This window comes from Dendropsophus ebraccatus, chromosome 1, assembly GCF_027789765.1.
Source record: "Dendropsophus ebraccatus isolate aDenEbr1 chromosome 1, aDenEbr1.pat, whole genome shotgun sequence".
NCBI lineage: Eukaryota > Metazoa > Chordata > Amphibia > Anura > Hylidae > Dendropsophus > Dendropsophus ebraccatus.
The window spans coordinates 179,667,038-179,690,892 of NC_091454.1; the positions used below are offsets into that span (position 1 = coordinate 179,667,038).

The 23,855-nt window shown below is 40.4% G+C and overlaps 2 protein-coding genes across 2 annotated transcripts in view; one reads left to right on the forward strand and one right to left on the reverse strand.

Moving 5' to 3' along the window:
- PGPEP1L (pyroglutamyl-peptidase I like) overlaps positions 1–9,143 on the forward strand; it is a 36,120-nt gene extending 26,977 nt beyond the window's left edge. Inside the window, exon 9 of the mRNA XM_069985085.1 lies at positions 9,063–9,143. The gene's annotated coding sequence lies outside the window, so the exon portion shown is untranslated. The remainder of the gene's footprint in view (positions 1–9,062) is intronic.
- The window catches only part of IGF1R (insulin like growth factor 1 receptor), a 145,671-nt gene continuing 127,990 nt past the window's right edge, over positions 6,175–23,855 (reverse strand). The window contains exons 14-21 of the mRNA XM_069985051.1: positions 23,192–23,297; positions 22,278–22,348; positions 19,052–19,281; positions 18,837–18,947; positions 14,107–14,266; positions 13,165–13,294; positions 12,896–13,030; positions 6,175–8,444 (exon numbers count right to left, since the gene is read on the reverse strand). Coding sequence (XP_069841152.1) covers positions 8,078–8,444; positions 12,896–13,030; positions 13,165–13,294; positions 14,107–14,266; positions 18,837–18,947; positions 19,052–19,281; positions 22,278–22,348; positions 23,192–23,297 — 1,310 coding nt within the window. The 3' untranslated portion in view covers positions 6,175–8,077. The remainder of the gene's footprint in view (positions 8,445–12,895; positions 13,031–13,164; positions 13,295–14,106; positions 14,267–18,836; positions 18,948–19,051; positions 19,282–22,277; positions 22,349–23,191; positions 23,298–23,855) is intronic.

The following is a 23,855-nucleotide window of genomic DNA, read 5'->3' on the forward strand; positions in this document are numbered from 1 at the left end:
ATGTTTTATCCTCATTTTTGTTTGTCCAGGGACGTTCCGTATTGTGAGGAATTGTATAAGTGCCTTATAAATAGAACGCTGGACAACAAAATGAAGAAGTTCGTAAAATGTAACAAAAGAAAAAGCAGCAGTTCTGTATCACCTGCTCCTCAGTCAACATACATGTCTGCCACCTTCACATACAAGGTGTAGCAGTTGAATAGATCTTAAATTATACTCTGCGGAATGGGCCTATGATACACAAGTGACTTCCAGGAGCACAACCATGCTTAGACCAATTGCCTTTCTTTGAGGCTGAATTATACTCTATGGCCGACTTGTGCTTATGAGCTCACCGGCCAGCCATCGAGTCAATTCTTAGAAAGGAGGATTGGTCCCTGATGATCTCAGTAATGTGATCTTGCTGATAGAAATCGCCCATATCTCTTATGCTTTGTACAACAGACACATTGTTCAGTCAATTTGTGCTATAATAATTCACTTCCAAATGCACAGCCAAACAAATCTTGCAGGCATTGATAGAGTAATACAGACAGAAACGAATAAAGCCTATAAGTAAAAGGAGACCACTGCTATAAATGGCCTCTATCATTTGGTGGCCGCATACAAGGCACATGTACCTGTGTTATAATAGAGAACATATTTTTGAGTGCCACCTGTCCTGTAAATATACCCTGGAGGAGGGATGAGTCAAGTGGGGAAATGCTATCCTGTAGGATCTTTCTTTCCTCTGACAGCAGCCCCCCCACAAGGATCTTTCAAAGATTTGTTTTTTCCCAGCAGAATCTGCTGATTTTAATGAAGTATGGTAAACTAAAACCATTAGGCTACAGCTAGCTTTATAGAGCAGACACTTACATTTAAAGGGGTTGTTGAGTCTTATAATATTTATGGCTAATCTTGAGGATAGGCCATCAATTGTAATGGCCCTATTCCACAGGCTCACCACGGGCTCATTCCCCGCGGGGGGAGTTGGGGGGGCTGCCCGGGTGATCGCTGATCGTCCGGGCAGCCCATAGGATACAGCAGCGTCTGCTGCCGATGCTCCTATTCAACGGAGCGACGGCAGCAGATCGTTGCTGTATCAGTCGCTTGTTTTTCAACATGTTGAAAAACAAGCGACTGCAACGATCAGCCGACATGAACGATGTCGGCTGATCGTTGCACTCTATTCCACGGGGCGATTATCGTCCGTAGCGGCCGATAATCGTTCCGTGGAATAGGGCCTTAAGTGAGAGTGGGTCAGACTCCCTGGCCCCCCACTGACCAGCTGTTTTTAAGAGGCTGGTGTGCTTGTGTGAGCTCTACAGCCTCTTCAGTCTTTACTTGCACACACCCACATAATCTCTTTTAGTACTAGCAGTGCAAGGAACTAGACCACTGTCATCACTACAGTCCCCAGCACTACCTTTAATAATACAGCAATTGCAAGGAAAAACAGTAGTAAACAATGAAGAGGCTCCTGTGCTCACATGAACACAGTTGATCAGTGGGGGAGCCAGGAGCCAGACTTACACTAAACCAATATTAATGGTCTGTCTTGAGGATAGGGCCAAATACACATATACAGGGGTGACCGTGTTTGCTATGCTTGATGTTGCTTTTTGTTTTTTTTGGGGATATTGTCCAGTGGGAGAAGTGGTGAGAAAAAGGCACCTTATCTAGCGTCCAAGTGATCAGAAGGGGACACCAGAAGTTGAATCCTCAACCGTCAGATAATTATGGCATAGCAAGGATAAAACAGCTTAGTATACCATTTTATTTTGTTGTTTTCTCCCTAGCAGCCTGTATTTTTTTTTTTAAAGCAACAACCCCTTTAAAAATGCCGAAATGCTAAAAGAGATCTGCAATGTTTCAGTCAGACTGAGTTCACACCACATTTGCGCCCTATGTTGCTAATATACATGGGGACGTATAATGCTGTATACCCATTCACTTTAAGGGACTGAGTGCAGTCCATTAAAGTGACTGCAATTGATCTATATGCCAAAGAAATACCCTTGAAGGGCTTAAAACCTAGTGGACCATTCGGGAAAAGGAATGAACATAGTTACTAACGGACTACATTCAGTTTCCCTTGCAGCCTCCATTATCCTAACACCCAACCTCCGCTCTGCTCCACTTGATGTTGTTGGGGTCAGCATGAAACACTGTGGTTCAGTCAATCACTGGCTAAGGTGATACACTGTGCCGACCCCAGCACCAGGAAATGGAACGCAGTGAAGCTTGGGCACTTGGATAACGGAGGCTGCAGGGGAGCGAGGTAAGGTAAGTACAGTTTTTAATTTGGTCAAGCAGCCTGGGCTGTTAAAAAACAAGAACTTCTACCCAACATACACAATACAATGATGAGTGGCCTCACCATGGAATATGTTGACATATACTAGCAACACAGCGCCTAATAAGTGGTGTGAATCCATTCATACAAAGTATCCAGATAGGTATGTATCTTATTTACTGTATATATTTTTTATTGGTAAAATCTGACTTTTTGATTGCTCTTGCTTTATTAGCAGAATAGCCCCTCTGGTAACATTGGGGAGTTCTGTAACATTCCTTCACAGGTGGAGTACCTTTGCTGTCACCTCTAAGCAGTTTCTGTTCTGCAATTGGGAAATCATGATCCCTACTGGCCATAAGGAAGTGACAAGCACAGAACTTGAGAGGTGTACACCCGGTCCCCATGATTTCCGCAGTGTACATGTAGTCAATGCAGTTACTGAGTGCATTCCCAATATTAGCTCTCAAATTTGGAGATAAAGTTTTTCTCGTGAGGCCATTTTGTGAAAGTTTTTTTCTATTATACATCCAACAAGAAAGAATGAAGTAATATTTTTAACAACCCTCAGTTTATAGAGATTTAAGGAAACGGTTTAGCAGTATGTGCAAGAGAGAGAGAGGGGGGTGAGGCAATCGCCATGTCTAGAGGTCATCACCATGTCAAGGAGGTGCACGTCATTCTGAAATAATTTATATGCAAAAAAAAATCCCTGTAACATTAAGGAAACCAACCCACATCAAACTCCAGTACAGTACAGTGAATGACTCCTTCATCAGAAAGAGAACTGGGCCAATGTGCCCTTTACTGCCCATAATCTCTGACCCCATTTCAACAGAAACCAATTACATTCTAAGTATTGCTAAAAACTTGGGATGCAAACTATTCTTCTTCTTCTGTATCCCTACCAGCTGATAAGATGAGTAACTTGCATAGAAGATTCCCAGCTGTAAGGCCTTACCTAAAAAGCAGCATATGTTCTACCAAAATGCCATAAAGCTACGGTGTCCAAAGGTTGTCACTTTCTGGTGCGGGTTAACAGGGAAAAAAAGCGGACCAGGTAAACCTCTACGTCTGCTATTCTGTCAGCATTTCAATATAAACAATACCTATATTCTAAAATGATCTGGGAAAATATCAGAGAAGCTTCCATAGATGTGGGTTGGGAATGGATTACGAACGTTAAGGACAGTATTTATCCCCTAGTGCTGCTAGATTAAGGCTACATTCCCACTTTGGGAACATAGTGGGGAAAGGCGTCCATCTTATTAAAATCACGGCGGCGAATAATGATCATGATTATTATTTGTGGCCGTGATTTGTAGCAGTTTCCTGCTATGTTCCCAAAGTAAGAACATAGCCTAAAGGTGTACGAGTCTGGGAATAATGGGGGTGGTTTTTAGTGAACATAGAAGCAACAACGCTGCTCCTTCTATAGGGTTATTTTTTTATGCATTATATATGTCAGGTATACAGAAATAAATACATGCTTAGGTGAGCCCTACTGAGTCATGTGACTGCTATAGTCTATACATTTCTTTTTCAATGCACCATAACAGGAACACATGATATATATTCTTGCAAAAAGTGGACAACCTTTGACGCAACAGTAACTGTGCACTACAATGGTGATTCAGCTATAGCCGGGTGGTGACGTTTTACCACCACTTTGACTAAAGGGATGGCTCTTTTTGGCTAGGAAAGCAGCATCCTTATAAAAGGCCAGACTTCATATATGGCAGTTCCATTATGTAACATTAAACAGCACATTACTTAACACCACTAGTAATACCCTGCGCACCCCAACATACCCCAGTAAGTAGCAATGGTGAATCGCCTCTCCCTCCTCTCTGTAACAGCATTTTGTGGCTTGAGTAGTGTATGAGGTTACCGGTTCTATGGTTTATTGTCAACTGCTGAGAAATGTGAGATGTAGTCTTTTTTTGTTTGTTTTTTATTTATTTTTTCATTTTTATATATATATATGTTTATATATAGATATTTACACATATAAAAAATAAAGAGTGAGGTAGATAAATGTTTGGGAAAAAAAATATTGAAAACTGTCCCCTGTCATTTACAAAAAAAAAAAGAAAGAAAAGAAAAACACTATCTCAATACATAAGAATGTGTTGGGGCATTTTTTTTTTTTTTTTTTTTTTTACAGTGACCAAAACCAATGAGAACAATAAATTAGAAAACAAGAAAAATAAAAAAAATCCTACATAGAATACCTTCTTAGGTTAAGGGGCTGCAGGGTAAGTATGATATACAAGATGAGATCAGATTTAGTATGCTTTCAAAGGAAAAAAAAGATCAAGCATTACGACGGACATTCAGACATAATAAACTGTAAGTAATAGAACTGTTAGAAAGTGAAAAACTCCTCTACCCCAAAGCAAATATAAGAGGGCTTACAAAACACAACTGGTGACTTAAATCTGCCACAACCCAAAGAAACTAATCATTTTATGTTTTTTTTTCCACTTTTCAGCCGTCAAGCATCTCTTCTGTTCTCCCCATACAAAGGAACATTCGGCATGGCCGAGCATTCCTGTGTTCTCGATGGGAAAGGATAAGCTGCAGTTAGACTGCTCTGTTTGCGGCTTAGCTCTCCAAGAACAAAGGGGTCGGCAGTGGTTTTCCATCACACCAGACCCCTATACACCTTACACTGACAGGTTCAGCCAACAGAAGTATAAAGTGTATGGGTACACTTAGTCACTTGTTCACTCAGAAGATAGCAGTATTTCTAGGGTGGTGTTTTCTTTCTTTCCTGCAGGTTCTGTGCTCCCTAGAAACATATATACTTAAGTCTTGCAATGGCTTCCCTCCTATATTTAGGTAAAGCATGCCTGCTTAAGGGAAGACACAAGAGCTGCAGTAAATCTCCCACTTGTCATCACTTTCTGACTGATGGGAAGCATCACTATTAGGCCCTCAGCAATCCTAAGATTGTAAGGGCTACATAGTGCTGCATCCCCTTTGAAGATCACTGGAGGTCCTGCAATTGGACCCCCACCTATCAGGAAGTAATAACATATCCTAGAAATATGCTATTGCTTTGTGAAATAGGAAAAACCCTTTAAGTGCACTAAAAGGAAGAAGAGCTCCTAAGACAGTCTGCTATCGGATTACTTCCTATGGGTACAGCACATTTTTTTCACCATATATCATGTTGTGTTTGAAATACTGGTATTTTGGTCTAAATGTGGACTAAGGTCAAGTCTTTAAGTGCAGCAAGGAGCAATGCAAATGAATCTTGCTGTAAAACAAGCCGCTTGTAGTAAACATCTATCTTAATGTAGCTTGGGATATAGTACTAGATATAGATCTCTGTAGCTAGATATATATTATATATATATATATATATATATATATATATATATATATATATATATATATATATATATATATATATGCAATGGAAGAGGAGTTAATAGGAGTATTGTAGTCTGCCTCATTTACTCAGCATAGGACATCAGCCCGTTGAATGACATTAAATTACATAACCGTATTCAGCGTGTTTATAGCCAGAACATTGCATTTAACAATATAAAAAAATCTGCTTGTACTTATATTCTGGGAAAAAGAAGCAGTTGTTTTTTTTAGCTGGCCAAGCACTGCACAATGATGACCGTATACCACTCGCATGTGGTACTCAAAAACAAGATAGGTCATGGTGCAATGCAGCAGAAAATATATAAATTTCACTCATTGCTCAGACTGACCCTGTTTGGTGCACTGGTAATATATAAGTGAGTGCATGGTGATCTGGTGAAAGTTTTAGCGTAAAACCTATCCAGTCCACTGCACATATTATATATATATATATATATATATATATATATATATATATATATATATATATATATATATATATATCTATATCCAAGATGCAATAAAGGTACCACAAGGTGGGCTTGCTGCTCTTAAAGACATTGACAAGCTGCATGGAATCAATTTAGTTTTTAAAGAATTTGGTCTGTGTACCGGATACGGTTCATCCTTTGGACTGAAGAGTTTTTTTTCCTGTGAAAAGCAGCTCCCAAAATACAAGCTGAGACTTAAAGCATGGAGCCGTATCTAAAAATCCACACAAATACACAATATACACATAGAGACGACAGATCTGGAAATATGTAAGCTGTCCTGTATCCACCAGCCAGTGTTCTGGCTCTGACAACTGGAAGTACAGGAACAAACAGAGAATTTAGCAACAATGAAACTGTATGATTACTTTTTTCTTTTTTTAACCTGAGTTCTTGTTTGACGCATTGCATTATGACAGAATGGTCGCTGTGTGAGGAGTTTAAAGGAATATAGGACAAAAGTTATACAACTGTATCATAAGACACTTCTCTGCCCCTCCACCCTTCCCTAGACACTTAGTTTAACACGTGTATGAAACCGTCTAATAATAATATTATATTAATAAAAGAAAAGAAAAAAAAACGTACACACAAAAAAGGCATTAAACAAACAAATGGATAATACTACAAGTTCTTTTGTGGGAGGTGCACAACATGAGGGCGTTATTGTGTTGAAGTGGCGCAGAAAAATGCAATCATCTAAAATCTTCCATCCCAGTAAATGGAAGTCTTCTAGCAAAGTGTGTATGTGTATGCCCTGTGAAAATAGAAGCGGCTTGATAGGAACATGAGGAGATGGAAGAGTAGACCTGAAGGTGCATTTTTTTTTACGTTTTTTTTTTCTATCATAGATTAAATACACAAAAGATAAAGAAAAAATAGCAGCCTTTTTCTGTACAGACATAGATGAACATCTGAACCATAAAAAAGTTATAAAAGGGACACAAAATGTGTATGTAAATGACGCTATGACCTCACATTGAACTGTAAGGACCTTCTATAAAGTTGTCGCAAGAAAAAAAAATAAAATACCACCGCCCACCCCAAAAAAAAAAAAAAAAAAAATTTGTATATACGTATGAGGTGCAAGAAAGTAAGTTTAGAGATGTGGAGACGGCTGGGGTTTGCAGGAAAGTCTCATAATTTTTTTTTACCCATTAAATCTGTTGTTTACCTGAATACACAGCCTTCTCGCAAATATCCATTCTCATCACTGTATCCTCTGTGATCCCCTGAAAAGTTTTGCACTTTGCTGTAAACCCCTGCCCGCACTTCCTTGTGACATGATGTGATATTTTGCCAGTTTTCTCCAGAATGTATTACATTACACATATGTATATATTTACAGGATTATTCCACTTCCCACCTCATCACACGCAAAATTAAAAAAAATAAAATAAAATAAAAAAAGCCTTAATGCTTAATTTAGATAGCAAGTTCCCCATGAGACAAAAAAAATTAAGTATTAAAGTGTGCATGGGTTTGTGATATGAAAAGACTTCATACATCCGCACTGTCCATGCTGTAACAAAAAAAAAAAAAAAAAGAAAAAACTATTTGGCAAAGACTGTAAGAATTAAATAAATTTCTGGGTTGCAATATGCTTTATGCTTTACTAGTCTTTCTTAGAATGGGCCAAAGGTAAAAAGTAGTTTGTTTGCTCTGGCCCAAAACTTGATGAGAAAGAAGTGCTTTCATCCTTGTTGTGTGAGAGCAGGTACAGGCTTACCGTGACGCACAGTTAGAAGGGGGCACTGGCCTGACGTACCATGTCCTCCAGTGCCAACTCGGTAGGCAGATAAAGCCCAACCAGAAGAGAAAGTGGATTAGTGTTTGCACAGATACGGAGGAAGCCCCCTGCGTGTTAAGTCTCAGATGCACACCAGGGGCTGTACTTCACAAGTGTTCGTCAGACCTCCAGCCTGGATCAGCAGGCTGAGGACTGGGGGAGAGGTAGTGCCCTCTCGTTCTTGCGCCCTCCATTCATGTGTGCGTATGGTTGCCTCTCATCAAAGCTTGCCCTTAAGACAACTACACCTGGGCCATTCTCAGCCTTGTGTCCCACGAGATGCTCAGATGTCTGCAAGGTACTTGATGGATCCAATGGAATGCTCTCCATGTTCTCTGCCTCTAGGTCCAGCTCCTCAGTATCTGGAGGTTTGTTCTCCTCACTATAAAAGAATGACACTTCTCTGAACGCTGGATCAAGCTCATCTTTAATGCTGCTGATTATTTCCAGGAACGAGGGCCTCATTTTTGGGTTGTATTGCCAGCACATGCGCATCAGCTCAAACCTAGGAGGAAAAAAATAAAAATACCACCCAGATTAGATATTTAAAGAACATGCAGAAAATGCACACATAAAAAAAAAATAAATAAATAAATCCATCCACCTCTTCCTAACTTTCCTGTGTCTGACTAAAAGAAAACAGGCTGCACCAGGAGCCTCCCCACTGCTTGTCTACAATAAATCAGTATTCCTATATCAACACAGTAGTACTTACACAGTAGGGTTCTTCAAGTGAAATATTTTTGCATATACTGTACATTCATTTCGCAAACTAGTCTCCTACTCCTAATGTGCAGCTCTCTCCCTCCCATTGTTGACAACTCATTGTCTAGGTTATCTACCACCACTCTGTTTCAAAAGTAGCGATCTGATAAATATATAGTGCTATAGTATAAATGTATGTATATGAATGGAAATATATGGAAATGTAACATAACAGATCAGCAGGAAATTAAAGTTTTACAGAGCATCCCTTTAAGTAGCCACTATTATAGCCATGTCAGCTTCATAAATAGAGGAAATGATGACTGGGGGTAATGGTTATTACTTCTATTCCCAAAGGATGAATTCACAAAGGTTTTTATTGCAGTGTTTGATTCACTATTTTGCACCAAATCCATAGGTTCAGCTAAAGATGGATAAAGGAGGACATACACAGAGAAAACCGAAAGCATCAATAATCCAACCAGATCAAAAACTGCAAATTGCTCAACTTTATCTACTTTTCCTTGTTCTTACTCCTGCAGACACTGTTCACTGTATCAACACATGTAAACTATAGGACAAGCAGAAAACCCTATGGGGACATATAATATATATACATATATTATATATATATATATATAACATGCCGTAAGCATTAAAACCTGGCTGTAGGGCATTTCTATAAAAAAATTTTCATTGAAAATGAAAGTCCCAATGTACTGGATACAGTCTATTCCCATCGAGGGTGCCTTTTCCTGTAATAGTTTCTCTTACACGCAGGATCTCTCCTGTACCCTTTTGGCCCATTCACATGGGGTCCCTGTTGGGGAATCAGGTCTGAGCAGAGAAGCCAGACGTCTGACGTGCACACAGAGCCCTGTCACTTGACGCTCCCGGAGCCATTCCGCACTGACCATGCTTCCAGCTCTTGCCATAAATGGAATGCTTTTTAATCCCCCTCTTCCCCTCCCGTGTGGATTTAATACCTTGTTTACTAAATCTCAAGGAGGAGCAGCATCGTGCACAGAAGAAAGGAATCAAGTGCTTACAAGCACACCAGAACCCCATTTGGAGGATATATAACTTTCAACCTCCCCTATGTTCACAACAAAAAAAAAAGCTTAAAGGGAAAAGCTTGTACATGGAAGTGAAATAAAGAATCACTGGACACAGAATATATAAATATACCATCAACTATTACAATAGTCACACCATATGATGTTCTACAATAAGGTCAGACATGCCATATTTTCAACCGGGTACCTTATCAACCAGAGGTCCACTGCCAACATATAGCGCAAAACACATCTTTCTACCATCTACTGTGTGTGTGTGTGTGTGTGTGTGTGTGTGTGTGTGTGTGTGTGTGTGTGTGTGTGTAGATCGAGAGCACAATTCCATTTGCTTCTGTTTGGCTTGGTACTGTGCGGCAGCCATTTTTTTAGTTGCATGACGGCTGTAGGGTGGTAGGGCCCAGAGGGTTGTCTGGCAGGAGTGGGACTGCACCCTCTCCAGGCACTGTTGTCGTGGCAGCTGTGGTCACTGTGCAGCCCTGTGCCCTTTTAGGTTAGGGACCCACACAAATCAGGAACTTTGAAGCAGTGTGTGGCTTTATACACTTTGATCAAGTTGTAACTAACTCCTTATGTATAAAATAGTACTGAGAAGCGGATGGTCAGTGTGAGCCATGTGGATGTGCAGACATGTCTGTTTTTTTCCTCTATGGAATTACTATATAGATATATATATTTTTGTTACACTGACATGGAATCGATTGCTGTACAGGAATGTACAAAGTAATGAGAGTCATAGAAAGGCTGTTGCAAAACCACAGTTTCCATCATACCTGGATATATAAAGCTATGGCTGTCCAGGCATGAGGGGAATTGTAGTTTTGCAACAGCTGGAGGGCCACTATTCTTGCTCTAAGGTGTATGGGAGCCAAGAGTTAATATATAAACAAAGAAAAGGGAAAGAAACTTATTGCAACCAGGCTGCCTTGCTGAATATTCACGAATAGTTGCTGCCAACTTGGAAACAACAAAACTATGATTAATAAATCTATGATTCATGACAAAGAAGCGTCCAGATTAAAAAAAAAATACTAAGTGATGTTCCCAAGCACAGAGCAAAAAGTAACTTGTTTTTTATGAGCATCCCATAGAGGAGAAGGTATACAGGCCTCCCCCTCTCTGGCCCCTGTAGACGCGTCCCATGATACTCATCTTTCAATCGCAGTGAGCACGAAAACAAACAAACATGTTTTGCAGGCAGCTCACACAGTGTCTGATAGTGAGTGATCACTGGCGCTCATACAAAAAGAAAATACCCTGTCAGTAGAGGGGACGATGGAAGCTGAAGCATTCATTTACAGTCTGCACAGACGAGGATATCAATAATAGCAAGACTTCACTTACTGTATTGATTTAAAAAGAAGCCGAGGCACACATTACACCATATATCTGCGATTCCCCAAAAAGAAGACGCCCTCCGAAAATAAGGCAAAAGTACCCAAAAGTAAGGCACCCCTTGAACGTAAGGCCGCCCGTCACCCACCCCTCACCTTATCCCCTTTTACGGATTTACTGCTGGTGCCACAAGCGGCTTTGCCCATGGCCTCCAACATCCACACGCACACCGTTGGGTGTTAGGGTGTCTTATTTTTATGTTTATGATTTCAGGCTGTATTTATCCAAATATGGCCGTATATTAAACTTATTTGTATGTTGTGTGAACATGGCCTAAAGATGCATCATATGCACCAGGAAAAAGTATGCATTCCACAGTATTTGGGTAAGTCTGCAGAGGATGGAAAATCTGCTGTATATCCAGGCGCAGATTTTGTCAAAAAATGTGTAGTAGGTGGACTTCGCTGCAGATTTTATCCTTCTACATTGAGAGGGGTAAAATGCGTGGTTAAAACCTGCAAGAGAAATTGACATTTTACAGATTTTAAAATCTGTATCACAGGTCAATTTCCTCAAACCCTCTGCAGCTTTTCCCTGCACAAATCTGCAGCACTTCAGATATGTGAGCTGTGTTCTCTGTTCTCATGGGCTCCGGTAGAGATCAGTAGATTTACAGTAAGTCTGGGTTCAAGAAACCCTGAATGCTTGGCATTTGACTCCCGGTGGCTGGAGAAGATGGATACAGCCCTATAGCCGCATCCATCCTCTTCTGCCACCGGCAGTTAAAGCATCTGTGTTTTTGCGATCCCAAACCTACTGTAAATTTGCTCATCTCTAATCTCAGGTATTAAACCTAGAGGCTAAAATGGATGAAGCCACAAACGTTTTAACATAGCAGTACAGAATATGACCTTGGTAGAAGACTAGACCCATATACACCACTGTCATGCTTATAGATTCTAAGTTCTCACGGGCAGGGTCCTCTTTCCCCATGTACCAGTCTGCCATTTGCCTTCAATGTGTTTTGATCTTGTAATATTCCTGTTTGTTAAATCCTATCGCTTGTATAGAACTCTGGAATTAAGGGCGCTTTATAAATAATAATGCTTCTTCATCAGATTGCATTTCCGTTTATATAGTTTTGCCTGTGACATACCAGGAACACAGGTTACGAAGGCAGTGAATTTATATAATATTGCAGGCACTGCATGTATACTCTGAGGAGCTATTGCATCCAGGAAATAGCTGGACTACCTCCTGGCATTGCAGCTGATGCACTAAAATTGTGACCCCCCCCCCAAATCGTATAATAAAATTGTAGCAGTCTATAAAACCATGAGGGGGATCAGACGGGAAGTAAGGCCTGTATTCCTGTCCCACAAATGATCTCATGTGACCACATGAAAAACTTTCTGCCTGCCTAGAAAGCTGAATAACTTCCCATTATACTATAATCAGGTTTTATTTACCAACATGGAAAATGCCCTATAAAAGCGATACATACAATGATAACATGCCGTTTTATCATTCACTTAAAGGAAAAGTGTCAGCTAGAAAATCCCTATATGCCACTGATGACATGGTTATACAGCTATCACAGTAATATGTAGCCAGAACAGTAATGATAGCAGGGAGTTACTAACCACAGGTATCATCGCTGTCATTGCTATTATTGCTTTATAACCATGCCATCAGTTGCATAGGGATTTTTGCAGCTGATAATTTCCCATAAAAAAATTAAATGGATATAGATATATGTGTGTGTGTGTTGATCATGGGATGCTGCCCCCTCAGGGAATCATTTCTAACATATGGGGGAAAAGATAAAGCAGCGGTGACATACAGCATATCCGGGCAGTTATCTGGCTTCTCGAGGAGACCTCCTTCCATGACAAATCGGAGAACCTGCTCGTTGGACATGCCGTGGTATGGCTGCTCAGCCAGTGTAGCTATCTCCCATAACACGACACCAAATGACCTAGAGAGATGAGGGAGGAAGAATAGAGAAGGGTTACAAAACAAGGATTCCACTGTTATGAATTCTGATTTCTTTTATACCAATTTCATGATTTCTCTTCAGCTGAAGCTACCAGGAATATCTTCCATACTTACCAGACATCAGAGTGAGTGGTGAAGACACCGTCCTTGAGAGATTCTGGAGACATCCAGCGGACTGGAAGGAGACCTTTTCCTCCCTTTCGATAATAATCTGTCTCATAAATGTCTCTGGTCATTCCGAAGTCTGGAGAGATAAATATAAAACTCTGATTAAAGGGGAGAGCCGAGAAGGAAAGGTAAAATCTTGGTTCCCAGCTACAGTATCAGTATAACACACACACAAACAACAAGTTTCTCCAAAAATAAGGACAGGGTCTTTTTTTTCCTCTCTGAAATATGGGTTAATCTTCTGAGTAGGTTTTATTTTTTACTTCAGATTTTTGTCCTGCGATTGCTCCACAGTTCTTATACCTCACAGAGTAGCTAACTCAACTAATGTTGTCTGGGGGGGGGGGGGGGGGGGGGTAAAAATGTACTGTTACCTATATAGTATACCAGTTAGAGATGAGAATCTATTCACAGATTAGTAGATTTAGTCAAAACCTACTGACTCATGATGTAGGACTCGGGTAAGCGAGAAGCGGATTTTACCCTGCCACGGCGGGAGCTAGCAGGGCACTTGTCCACACCGATTGGGAGCTACAGTATGCCTATTCTCCAGGGTATATCATGTAACATGACATCAATAACGTTATGTGACATAACCTGGCGCAGGAGGTGCTGACAGTAGCTAGGGCTTATTTTTGGAGTATGGCTTATATTTCAAATCTGCTCACAAAACACTGCTAAATCAAGCTAGGGTTTACTTTCAGGATAGGGTTTGTTTTTGGAGAAACAGGGTACATTATACATACACACACTGACATACTGTACACACATATATACTACATAGCCACTTGCATCTTTCTTGTATAAAATTATACAATCACACATGGTACAAGCGAACTAGCCTAGTCTAGCACTACATGTTGAAATAATATAGTCATCCAGAAATACCTCCGATTTTGACAGTAAAATCTTCTGACACCATGCAGTTTCTGGCTGCTAGGTCTCTATGAACAAATTTATTTGCATTGAGGTATGCCATCCCATCTGCAATCTCCCCTGCCATTTGGATCATCTTTTTTAAGGAAGGGGGAGGCTGGCCAGGGTTACTCTGAAATGAAATACAAGGTATGATCAGGTATAAACGTGCAAAAGTCTCTGCTTTCTGGTGTAATGGTGATGATGGGGTCTCTATATACAACAGGGGACTAAAATATGGTAATTAGAGGTTTGGAAATAATGCTAAAAAACTATTATGTCCGACAAGCCTTACATCTATATCTTCCTTATGTAGATACCCACAACACATAGCAGTGCTCATCTCATACAGTATATACTTCGCCTTCTCCTCTCGGCCAACAGTTGTATAGTTTTACACACAATAACAATTAAATTGCCACATACCAAATGTTACCAACTATGATCATGAAGGAACAAGATATCCTAGTCACTAATGTACACTACTTTATATCTGACAGTAATAAAAATAAAGCGTGAAGAATCCTAGAAAAAAAAAAGGAGGAAAGAACAGAAAGCTGCATGAATAATTTTTCAAGGTAAAAGTCAGGGCACATAATGTTCTCTCCTGCTTGCCTCTACCACGTATCACTGTGGAAACACAGTATGCTAGGAGCTAAGCTAAACTGATTTGCTTATTAAACTGGTACGTCGATGCCTTGATCTTAAAGGGGTTGTCCCTCAGTTTAAAAAGATTAGCCTAACAGCAGGAAACGTAATAGAAAAAAAAAAAAAACAACAGCCATCACTCACCTGCTAAATCACCTATCAATGCTCTTGTAGTCCCCATCCTCGTTCACCTCAACTATGACGTTACATGCATCCACGTGACCGCTGCAGCCAAACCCTGGCTTCTGCACTAATGCATCCATGTATGAGACAAGACCACTGAGGCAAATGAGCTCATGTGGATGGTGAGGACATCACTGCTGAAAGTTGCAGTAACTGGTACAGAGTACTGATGTTTTTAGCAAAAAAGGATGGGGATTTACCAGGCAAGTCTTTTTAATGCTGTCACATTTCCTGCTATTTTAGCTTATGTGCACATATAGCATTTTATTCAGTAGTTTTTCCAAAATCAGGAGTGGAACCAATACACAGAAAAACCGTGAAACGATTCGCACCTATTCTGTGTGTTTCGGTTGCACTAATGGTTTTAGTAAAACTACTCGCCAAAATATTCTCCTAGAGAACCCCAAGTTCCACATGAAAAAAAAAAAATTTGGAATCTGTGCTTTTGTTTGGGAGACCTAAAACGCGTCCAACACAAGATAATTGACAATCGGCCCTCCAATAGGACTCATTATTGCTTCACACGTAGACATCAGACTGGACACAGAACACCAAACACCTCGGGTCATTACACTCACACGCTCGGCTGGTCTGAGAGTGGCTCAGAGAAGAGTGGCTATGTACAAGGACTAGTCCATTCTACATAACCACTATGTGATATACGGTATATGTATATACTCCGCAGGATCTAATTTATAGGACTGTCCATAGATAAAAAAAATAAAAAAAAACACACACACACACACACACACACACACACACACAACATTGTAGTGATATTGGGGAAACGTTTTGAACATTCACTCATCTGTGTAAAATTTGTTGACTTTGGTTATGTTCACACATAGTATTTTGGTCAGAATTTTTTCAAACAAAACCAGGAGTGAGTTGAAAACTCAGAAACTGTGCAAATCTTTTCATTATAATTTTTCGGTCATCTCCACTTCTGGTTTTGGTTACAAATACTGACAGAAAAACTATGCCTGAACATGGCCTCTCTCTGTGCATTGCACAAAATTTAAAGGCGCTATACCTTTCCTATACTAGTTTTCTGGTGAAAGCATTGATAAATTCCTCTGCATTGTCCATTGAGAATGTTTACCTATTAGAATTTACCAATGTGCCTGAACTAATAGTAATCTCTTCGCTCTGTAAGGAATACACCAAGTCTGAAAACTAGCACGAATGTAGACAGGCATGGGGCAATAACATTATTAATATGCCAGCATTCACACTGGTCTGTTTTACAGCAACCCGTTCTCTAAACATATAGTGTAGGAATTTAGAGCTCTGGTGACGGCAAGGTCACAAACAAATTAGAGTTCTTGGAATTAGGAAAGGGCTTTCTTGGGCACTGGAATGCAGATGGGCAGCCTTAGTTTAGCTAATATGGCCCTGTAACCTTCTCACAATGGTACCTGGCACAAGGATGATTTATTGGCTGGGAATAGGTAACAAAGGAATGTGGAGAATGAGCTGTGGGATAAGAATTACCCTATTCTAAATGAGCAAAGTCTGGATGAGGAATGTATACATACAGGTCATAAGAGCCAACAACGGTACTTGAGGGGGTGCCTGAACTCTTATTTCAAGGGAGTCTCTGGCCTGGGGATGGCAAGTTGATAAATGACAGGATCTGAATAGATAATCCTGTCACTGACAGATTTTTGGTATATTGGCCCTAGTCTCTTTTAGGGCTCAAAATCATTTGTCTTCCTATTACTCAAAACACAAAGATTAGTATTAAAGTAATAGAAAGAAATGTGTTGAGAATAACTGGTATATTTAAAGGGGTACTTTGGAGGAAAATAAATGTTTTCAAATCAACTGGTGTCAGAAAGTTATACAAATTTGTATATTACTTCTATTAAAAACATCTCCAGTCTTTCAGTGCCTATCAGCTGCTGTATGTGCTGCAGGAACTTGTGTATTCTTTCCAGTCTGACACAGGGCTCTCTGCTGCTGCTTCTGTCAGTGACACGAACTGTCCACAGCAGTAAAGGTTTTCTATGGGGATTTGCTACAGTTCCTGTCATGGACAGAGGTGGTAGTAAAGAATACCTGGAAAGAAATCTTCAATTCATGGAGGACATACAGCAGCTTATAAGTACTGTAAGATTTGAGATTTTTTAATATAAGTAATTTACAAGTCTGTATAAGAAAATTGGCACTGTGCCTCAAAAGTTTTTGCCTTCCTCTCGATCAGTGCAGTAGGGTGATAGGTTGAGCTCGATGGATTTCTTTGTTCACTGTATCCAAAGTCTAACCTCTCAAAATGTGTTGCAGTATTCCTAGTACACACATCCCTTGTTGTCGCAGCAATCATCTTAACCTGATGTCCTAATGGTATAATCACTGTCAGCAACAGAGGACCCAGTGCAGGTTACTGTAAGCAAACACTGACTGTTCCAATGCTGTAAGTATGTCAAGGAATAAAACAATAAAAGACACTTGTAATTTGTAAGACATATAGGACCCAGACACACACAAACACCATATCATATAATATGATCTACCCAACACATTAGTACTAGGCAGGCAGTGGAAGATGTCCCGGAGAGCCACATAACATTACTTTTAGTAGTCAATATGAAGAAAAAGTTGTTGCTGGCCCATGAATTTATAAATCTTAAAAACAGAAATAAAAAAAGAAGCTGCTTCTTCTGGATTAAATGCCTCTTGATTTCATTTCCTTTCTCAGAGGCACAGCAGCTGCCCTTGCTCCTTACTCTTCATCAGCAGCCGCCGCCGCCTCACCCTCTTTCCTGTTTACTTCCACCTGCATCACTGAAAGGTCTGCAAATAACTGTGTTCCAGATGTAACATGCCAATGACCTCTTGAGCATGCTTTCAATCAAATCAGGAATTATTCCATAGGAAGGGTTAATGTATACTGGAAAAGAAAGTGGCTTACATCTGGAAGTATCCAGTTCTGCAGCAAAATGCTCTGCAGAAAGCCGTATGTAACCATATTCTATGATGCGTAGTAGAACAAATACTACACAATTTTATTTGGGATACACTAATATATATATATATATATATATATATATATATATATATATATATATATATATATACACATTTTTTATTTTTTTTTTTTCATTTTTTTTTCTTCTCTTTCTTTCTTTTAGGGGTCAATAAGCATTAGGGGGAAAAATTAAAAACCACACTAACAAAATACTAGACTTTGTATCAGCTATAAACTTCCTTATCTCAGATACACACTCAATAAAATTATACACTTTTAGGTCATATATTATACTAAATATGTGTATCCAATATTGGGTAAACGTGTGCTAAAGGGGTAGTCCCATCAGGACATTTATGGAGTAGCCACATATGACATGACAAATATCCAGTAGATGAGGGTCCCACCACTAAAACCCACGCCTATCTTGAGAATTTAGGCCCCAGGCCCCCACCTGCCTGGCTGAGGCTACCAGAAGTGGTTGGGAAGCCTAGAAGAGCCGAGGTAGCTGTTCTACACATTTTGTCTAACCAACTATAGCGATCTATGCTGTTAAAGCAGCCATCACATTACAGAAACGGCATCGCTGACAGTGCTTTGCTGCTTACGCAACTCCCATAACTCCCTAATAGAGATATATAAAGTTATTAAAAAAGCAATTCAGCTGTTTATGACCTCATAAACCTCTGGTGACCCGAACCTTGGTATGTATTGTCCTATAGGTGGGCCTCTATCCACATCCTGTGGACATGCCATAGCCAAGTGAGAATACCCTTTAAATTCTCTGTGAGAGAGATGGGTGGCTATCAGGTACGTCTGTTCACATGATAATAAAAACAAAGAGAATCAGACAACGGCATCCGTCAGATACTTTGCCATGTTATTACAGTGTTCTACTGACCTCTGAGTCTGGTCTTAAAGATCTCAAATAGCTTTTGAGGTCTCCTCGAGTCATTAACTCCATGATGACAAGGGTTGGTTGACCCTGAGAAACAACACCTAACAGACGCACCTAAGGAAAATAAAAATTACGAGTAAAAGAAAAGTATAAGTAGTTAGCTGGGTTCATTGTCAAACAGCAGAAGACAATATGCAGAGAAGATGGTGTGCACTTACCACATGGTGACAATTGAATTCCTTCATCACCGAAGCCTCATTTAAGAACTCAATCCTTTCCCTCATGCTGGCCGCCTCGTTCACAGTTTTGATTGCCACTCTGGTTTCCGATTCATCCTTCACCACCCCTTTTGCAATCCCTTCATACACCATTCCAAATGATCCCTGTCCCAGCTCGCGGTTCATGGTTATCTTCTCCCGAGGCACCTCCCACTCATCGGGCACATACACTGAGATACACAGAAGGCAATGGTCAGTCTCAGGAGTGGGTGGCGTATTATTATATGTTCTGTATCTAACAAGCAATTATTACTCATTGTTTTCCCCATAAATGATCTAGAAGGCATCAACGTTTCCATAAGGCCCTATACCCCTGACCAGCACTTCTGTAAGTCTAGCTTCTTTACAGTTCATATACACTCCAAAACTAACAACTGTGAATGACACAAAGCATACTGAATCCATCAACTTGGGAGTGCTCAGCCTACAAGCCAACTATATGAACTACAAGTCAACAGGATGAGCCCCCATTTAATCTGCCAAAAAATATGCAAAAGGCAAAAGGGAGAAGAATATCCTAGGGCTCAGGTGTCAAACTCGTGGCCCTCCGGCTGTTGCAAACTACAATTCCCATCATGCATGGACAGCTAAAGCCTGTGTTAAAATCGGGCAAAGACAGCACTTGTATGTCCCTTCCATGTCTCTATGATCTCCAGATTCCTCACAGAATCCTGAAAGAAACAGTGATAAGCTAGCTGACTTTCTATGCAATTTACCCATGTGTGTAATTGACATTAGAGATTAGATTGCTATATTAAAGAGGTACTCTGGCATGGGTGCTTTTTTTTCGATCTGGCCGGGGAGGATGTGGCTAAGGGCAGCGACGTCCACTCACCTCCCCGGGATCCCACCTCAGTCACGGACTGGCTGAGCAGACTTGAAACGTCGCGTCTCATGCCCACGTCAGAGACCAGGAAGCGGCCAGGCAGCGGGGACCGGAGCGCTGCGATACGGGGCCTGCCGCTGAAACCGGGGAGGTGAGTGGGCGTCACTGCCCTCAGCCACCCCCTCCCCGGCCAAATTGAAAAAAAGCCCCCTTGCCGGAGTACCCCTTTAATGTTATATGAGCAACAAAAAGAATAAATTCTTACGTGACAAGTCTACTTTAAGAGAGTGAGCTAATGTAAACCATACTGTGTTCACCATACAAAACAGTCTGGAGTCAAAGGAAGCTGTGGCAATAATAAATCTGCTTTCTGGGAAGAGGCAGATGGATAGAAAGTGCCAATTCTGACCCTTACAAACCTAGAAGATTTAAGGGGATATGACAGAGGGAGGAGAGAAAATTCTTCAACAGATTAAAGCTCCCTGAGGCTCCGCGAAACCAAAACCCAGGTGGAAAGTAATTATGGGATAAGGAGGAAAAAAAAAACATTTTTAGAATACATTTGGTGGATAATTAATAGTCAGACAGCTCCAGGGCCCGGGTACATCTGTTCCGTCTGGTTAAAAACACAGCCACAACCCTACAGAAGGAGGTGTGCAACAAACAATTTTTATGGATCTAGTGTAGTGGAAAGTAACGGCATGCTGTGAACGTGTATGTCTCCATAATATTTCATCTGGCTACAACATGATTTTCGGCTGCTAAATATATAGATCCAGATTTATCAAGCTGTCTAAAACACAAAAAAGATGTTTGATTCTTGTAGGCGACCAATCATAGCTCATTTTGAGAAATGAAAGCTGAGCTGTGATTGGCTGCCATTAGGCTAGTCTCTCCTATGTTGCCAACTTTCTGTGAATTACAGAATAACACTATCACCCTTGAAATCCCACCTGGCTGCTCTCAGACCCCTACCCTTCCACACCAAGCTCTGCCCTCCTTGTTTAACAGTATGTCCATTGATGTATAGAGTACTGCTGAAGAGATTATTTCTTCCATGATCTAAAGACAAGGGGGGAGATTTATCAAAGGGTGTAAAATTTAAACTGGTGCAAACTGGCCACAGCAACCAATCACAGCTCAGCTTTAAGATCTGGTGAAAGGAAAGCAGAGCTGTGGTTGGTTGCTGTGACCAGTTTGCACCAGTCTAAATTTTACACCCTTTGATAAATCTCCCCCATGGTCTCAAGAATGCAATGATATAGTGGGTGCAGAGTTATGAACACCCCTGTCTCTTCTGTGTTCACATATTCTAGTGTGTTCTCTGAAATACAGCCTGACACTGATCTCCCTTCCCTCCTACTTGTTATCCAATCACAAGAAGACAGACTGAAGCTGCATCACATAGGAATTCACTGAGACTCTGCAGTGTGATTTAGAGGACAGAAATTCTATTTGTACCACTTATCTGTCACTTTCTACAGTCAGATAAGTCATGCAATGATAAAACAGACATAGTGCATACAATACATTGGGGAAGGGGGGGGGGGGGAGACAGTGCTTCTGTAAGTATATAACAGACTCCTAACGTCCCTCCATACTTACATGGCCATAGTTTTTTTCTCTCAAAGCTCAAATGAAGAGAACCAGGCGAGAAGTTGCAGCAATAATATCGACTCTAAAATGTGTCTGTAGGAAATGGCCTTAAAGGGGTTATCCAGCGCTACAAAAACATGCCCACTTTCTTCCAGAGACAGACCCTCTCTTCTCTTTAGCTTGGGCGGGGTTTTGCTGCTCAGTTCTATTGAAGTGAATGGAGCTTAATTGCAAAGTGCACCTGAACTGGAGACAAGAGTCTTGTTGTCTCTGAAAGAAAGTGGCCATGTTTTGGAGCACTGGACCCCTTTAATTCACACGTGCACTAGTGTTAAGTTAGTGCCTTTTAAAAAGACAATCCTCAAAGCTCATCAACACTACGAATGGTAGCCATCCTGTTTGTACAATAACAGGTATAGAGAATGACTATGGTTATGAACTATGACATTCTATAGTAACTGCTCTGTCTACAACAGCAAATTATTTTGGGCTGGTTAATCACCAAGGTGAAGAGAGTAGTGCGTTTCACGCTAGAACTTGCTCAGTAGTAAAACAAAAGAATTGGAATTTCCTCTCTGGCATTGAAGGAATACAAAGAAGCTAAGGCCATGTATATCTATATGTGCCAAACAGCATCAACGTACAGTAATATTCTTCAGCAGTCATGTCAAACACGTAGCTGAGGCTACTGACCATATTTACTATAGCTATCCATAGTTAAAAACAGGGTCTGATGATACTTACTTTCCGCTGCGCTGAAGTATTCAGGGTTCACAGAGGCGTATAAGACACCATTTCCCAGTCTTTCACTGTTCCTGTAAGGATGAAACAGTTTATATAAAGATAAGGATGGAGAAAAAATAAAATAATAGATGTCAATATAATACTTGCTGCACAATTTGGAAGCAAGATCCTGCAAGTACTGGGGATCAATGATTATTATGCGGAAACAGTCTGCTATGCATAGGGACTTGTTCACATAGACTCAAAAGGAAAAAGCTAAAATTACTAGGTGGTTTTTCTAGCTACCATATCTCACATTTAACTGCGGTACATTTTAGAAAAATTACACATTTAGCTACTGGTAACATGTATTGTTGCACCTAACTCCTAACAGATAAAATCACACAAAATATAAGCAGGTCCAGACACATATATACTCTTCTCCGACAGCACAAAGGCCTTCTCAAAGGAAAACCATATACAACAACACATTTGTTATCACAAAAAAACCTCCTCTCCACTGTGCCCCAGTATGTGCCGTATCAACAGAATAAAAAATTACCACAACACAGTAAAGTGCAACCATTATACATCCCCGATTCCACTCCACCAAACCCCTCCTATCAACAGTTTTTGGTTTTTCCTGGACAACCTCTTTAAGCAAAGGAAAATTCTGGATTATTTAGTATGTCAGACATGACAATATTTAGGATGAGCACCTGATCTGAAAATATTAAAACATAAAATATAGTCTCTGAGGGAAAAAAAAGTTCTGACTGTAGGGAATCAGAACACAGAACATTCTTTTTTCTATGGAAAAATTACTCATTTTTTCCTATAAAATGCTATCGGTGTATATGGGAAATCATATCACCCTTCGGTGCAACAATTTTATATTTTACTTCGACCTTACGATTCATCCTCAGAAAGCTTACCTCTTCTTCGTAACGTAGCAGGCAATGATAGAGATTGTCACAAGCAAAAACACTGTGGTGACGGGTAGAATTATGGCCAGGTGCAGGAGATTGTCATGATCAACAACTGCAGAGGAATGAGAAAAGTATCACTAAGAGGGAGGTAGCGGAAAGGACACCAAGAACGCTTTACATTCCATGTAGAACCAATAGTAGCCCTAGCTGGAAAGCAGGATAGATGCATCTTTGCACTTGTTACTTTAAACCAGATGTAATGGTTAAATTAATTATTAAAATAAAATTAAAAGGGATTGTTCAGGCTTACAAAAACATGGCCACTTTCTTCCAGAAACAGCACCTTTTCTGTCTTGCAGCTCAGTTTCATTGAAGTGAATGGAGCTAAATTGTCATACCACACACAACCTGGGGACAGGGGTGGTGCTGTTTTTGCAAAAAGTAGCTGTGCTTTTTCTAATCTGGTGTGTATATCAGTATATCAGATTTTGAAGCAAAAGCCAGTGATGGATGTGAAAAGAGGAGAAATCTTAGTCTTTCCTTTATGACCTGTTCTCTTGTTTATAGTCTGTTCCTGGCTCTGGCTTAAAAAATCTGTCAGATAAATCTGTGTGTGTAAACACACCTTTAAGAGTCCATATGATGTGGCTAGTTAGCTGGACAAAGAGTT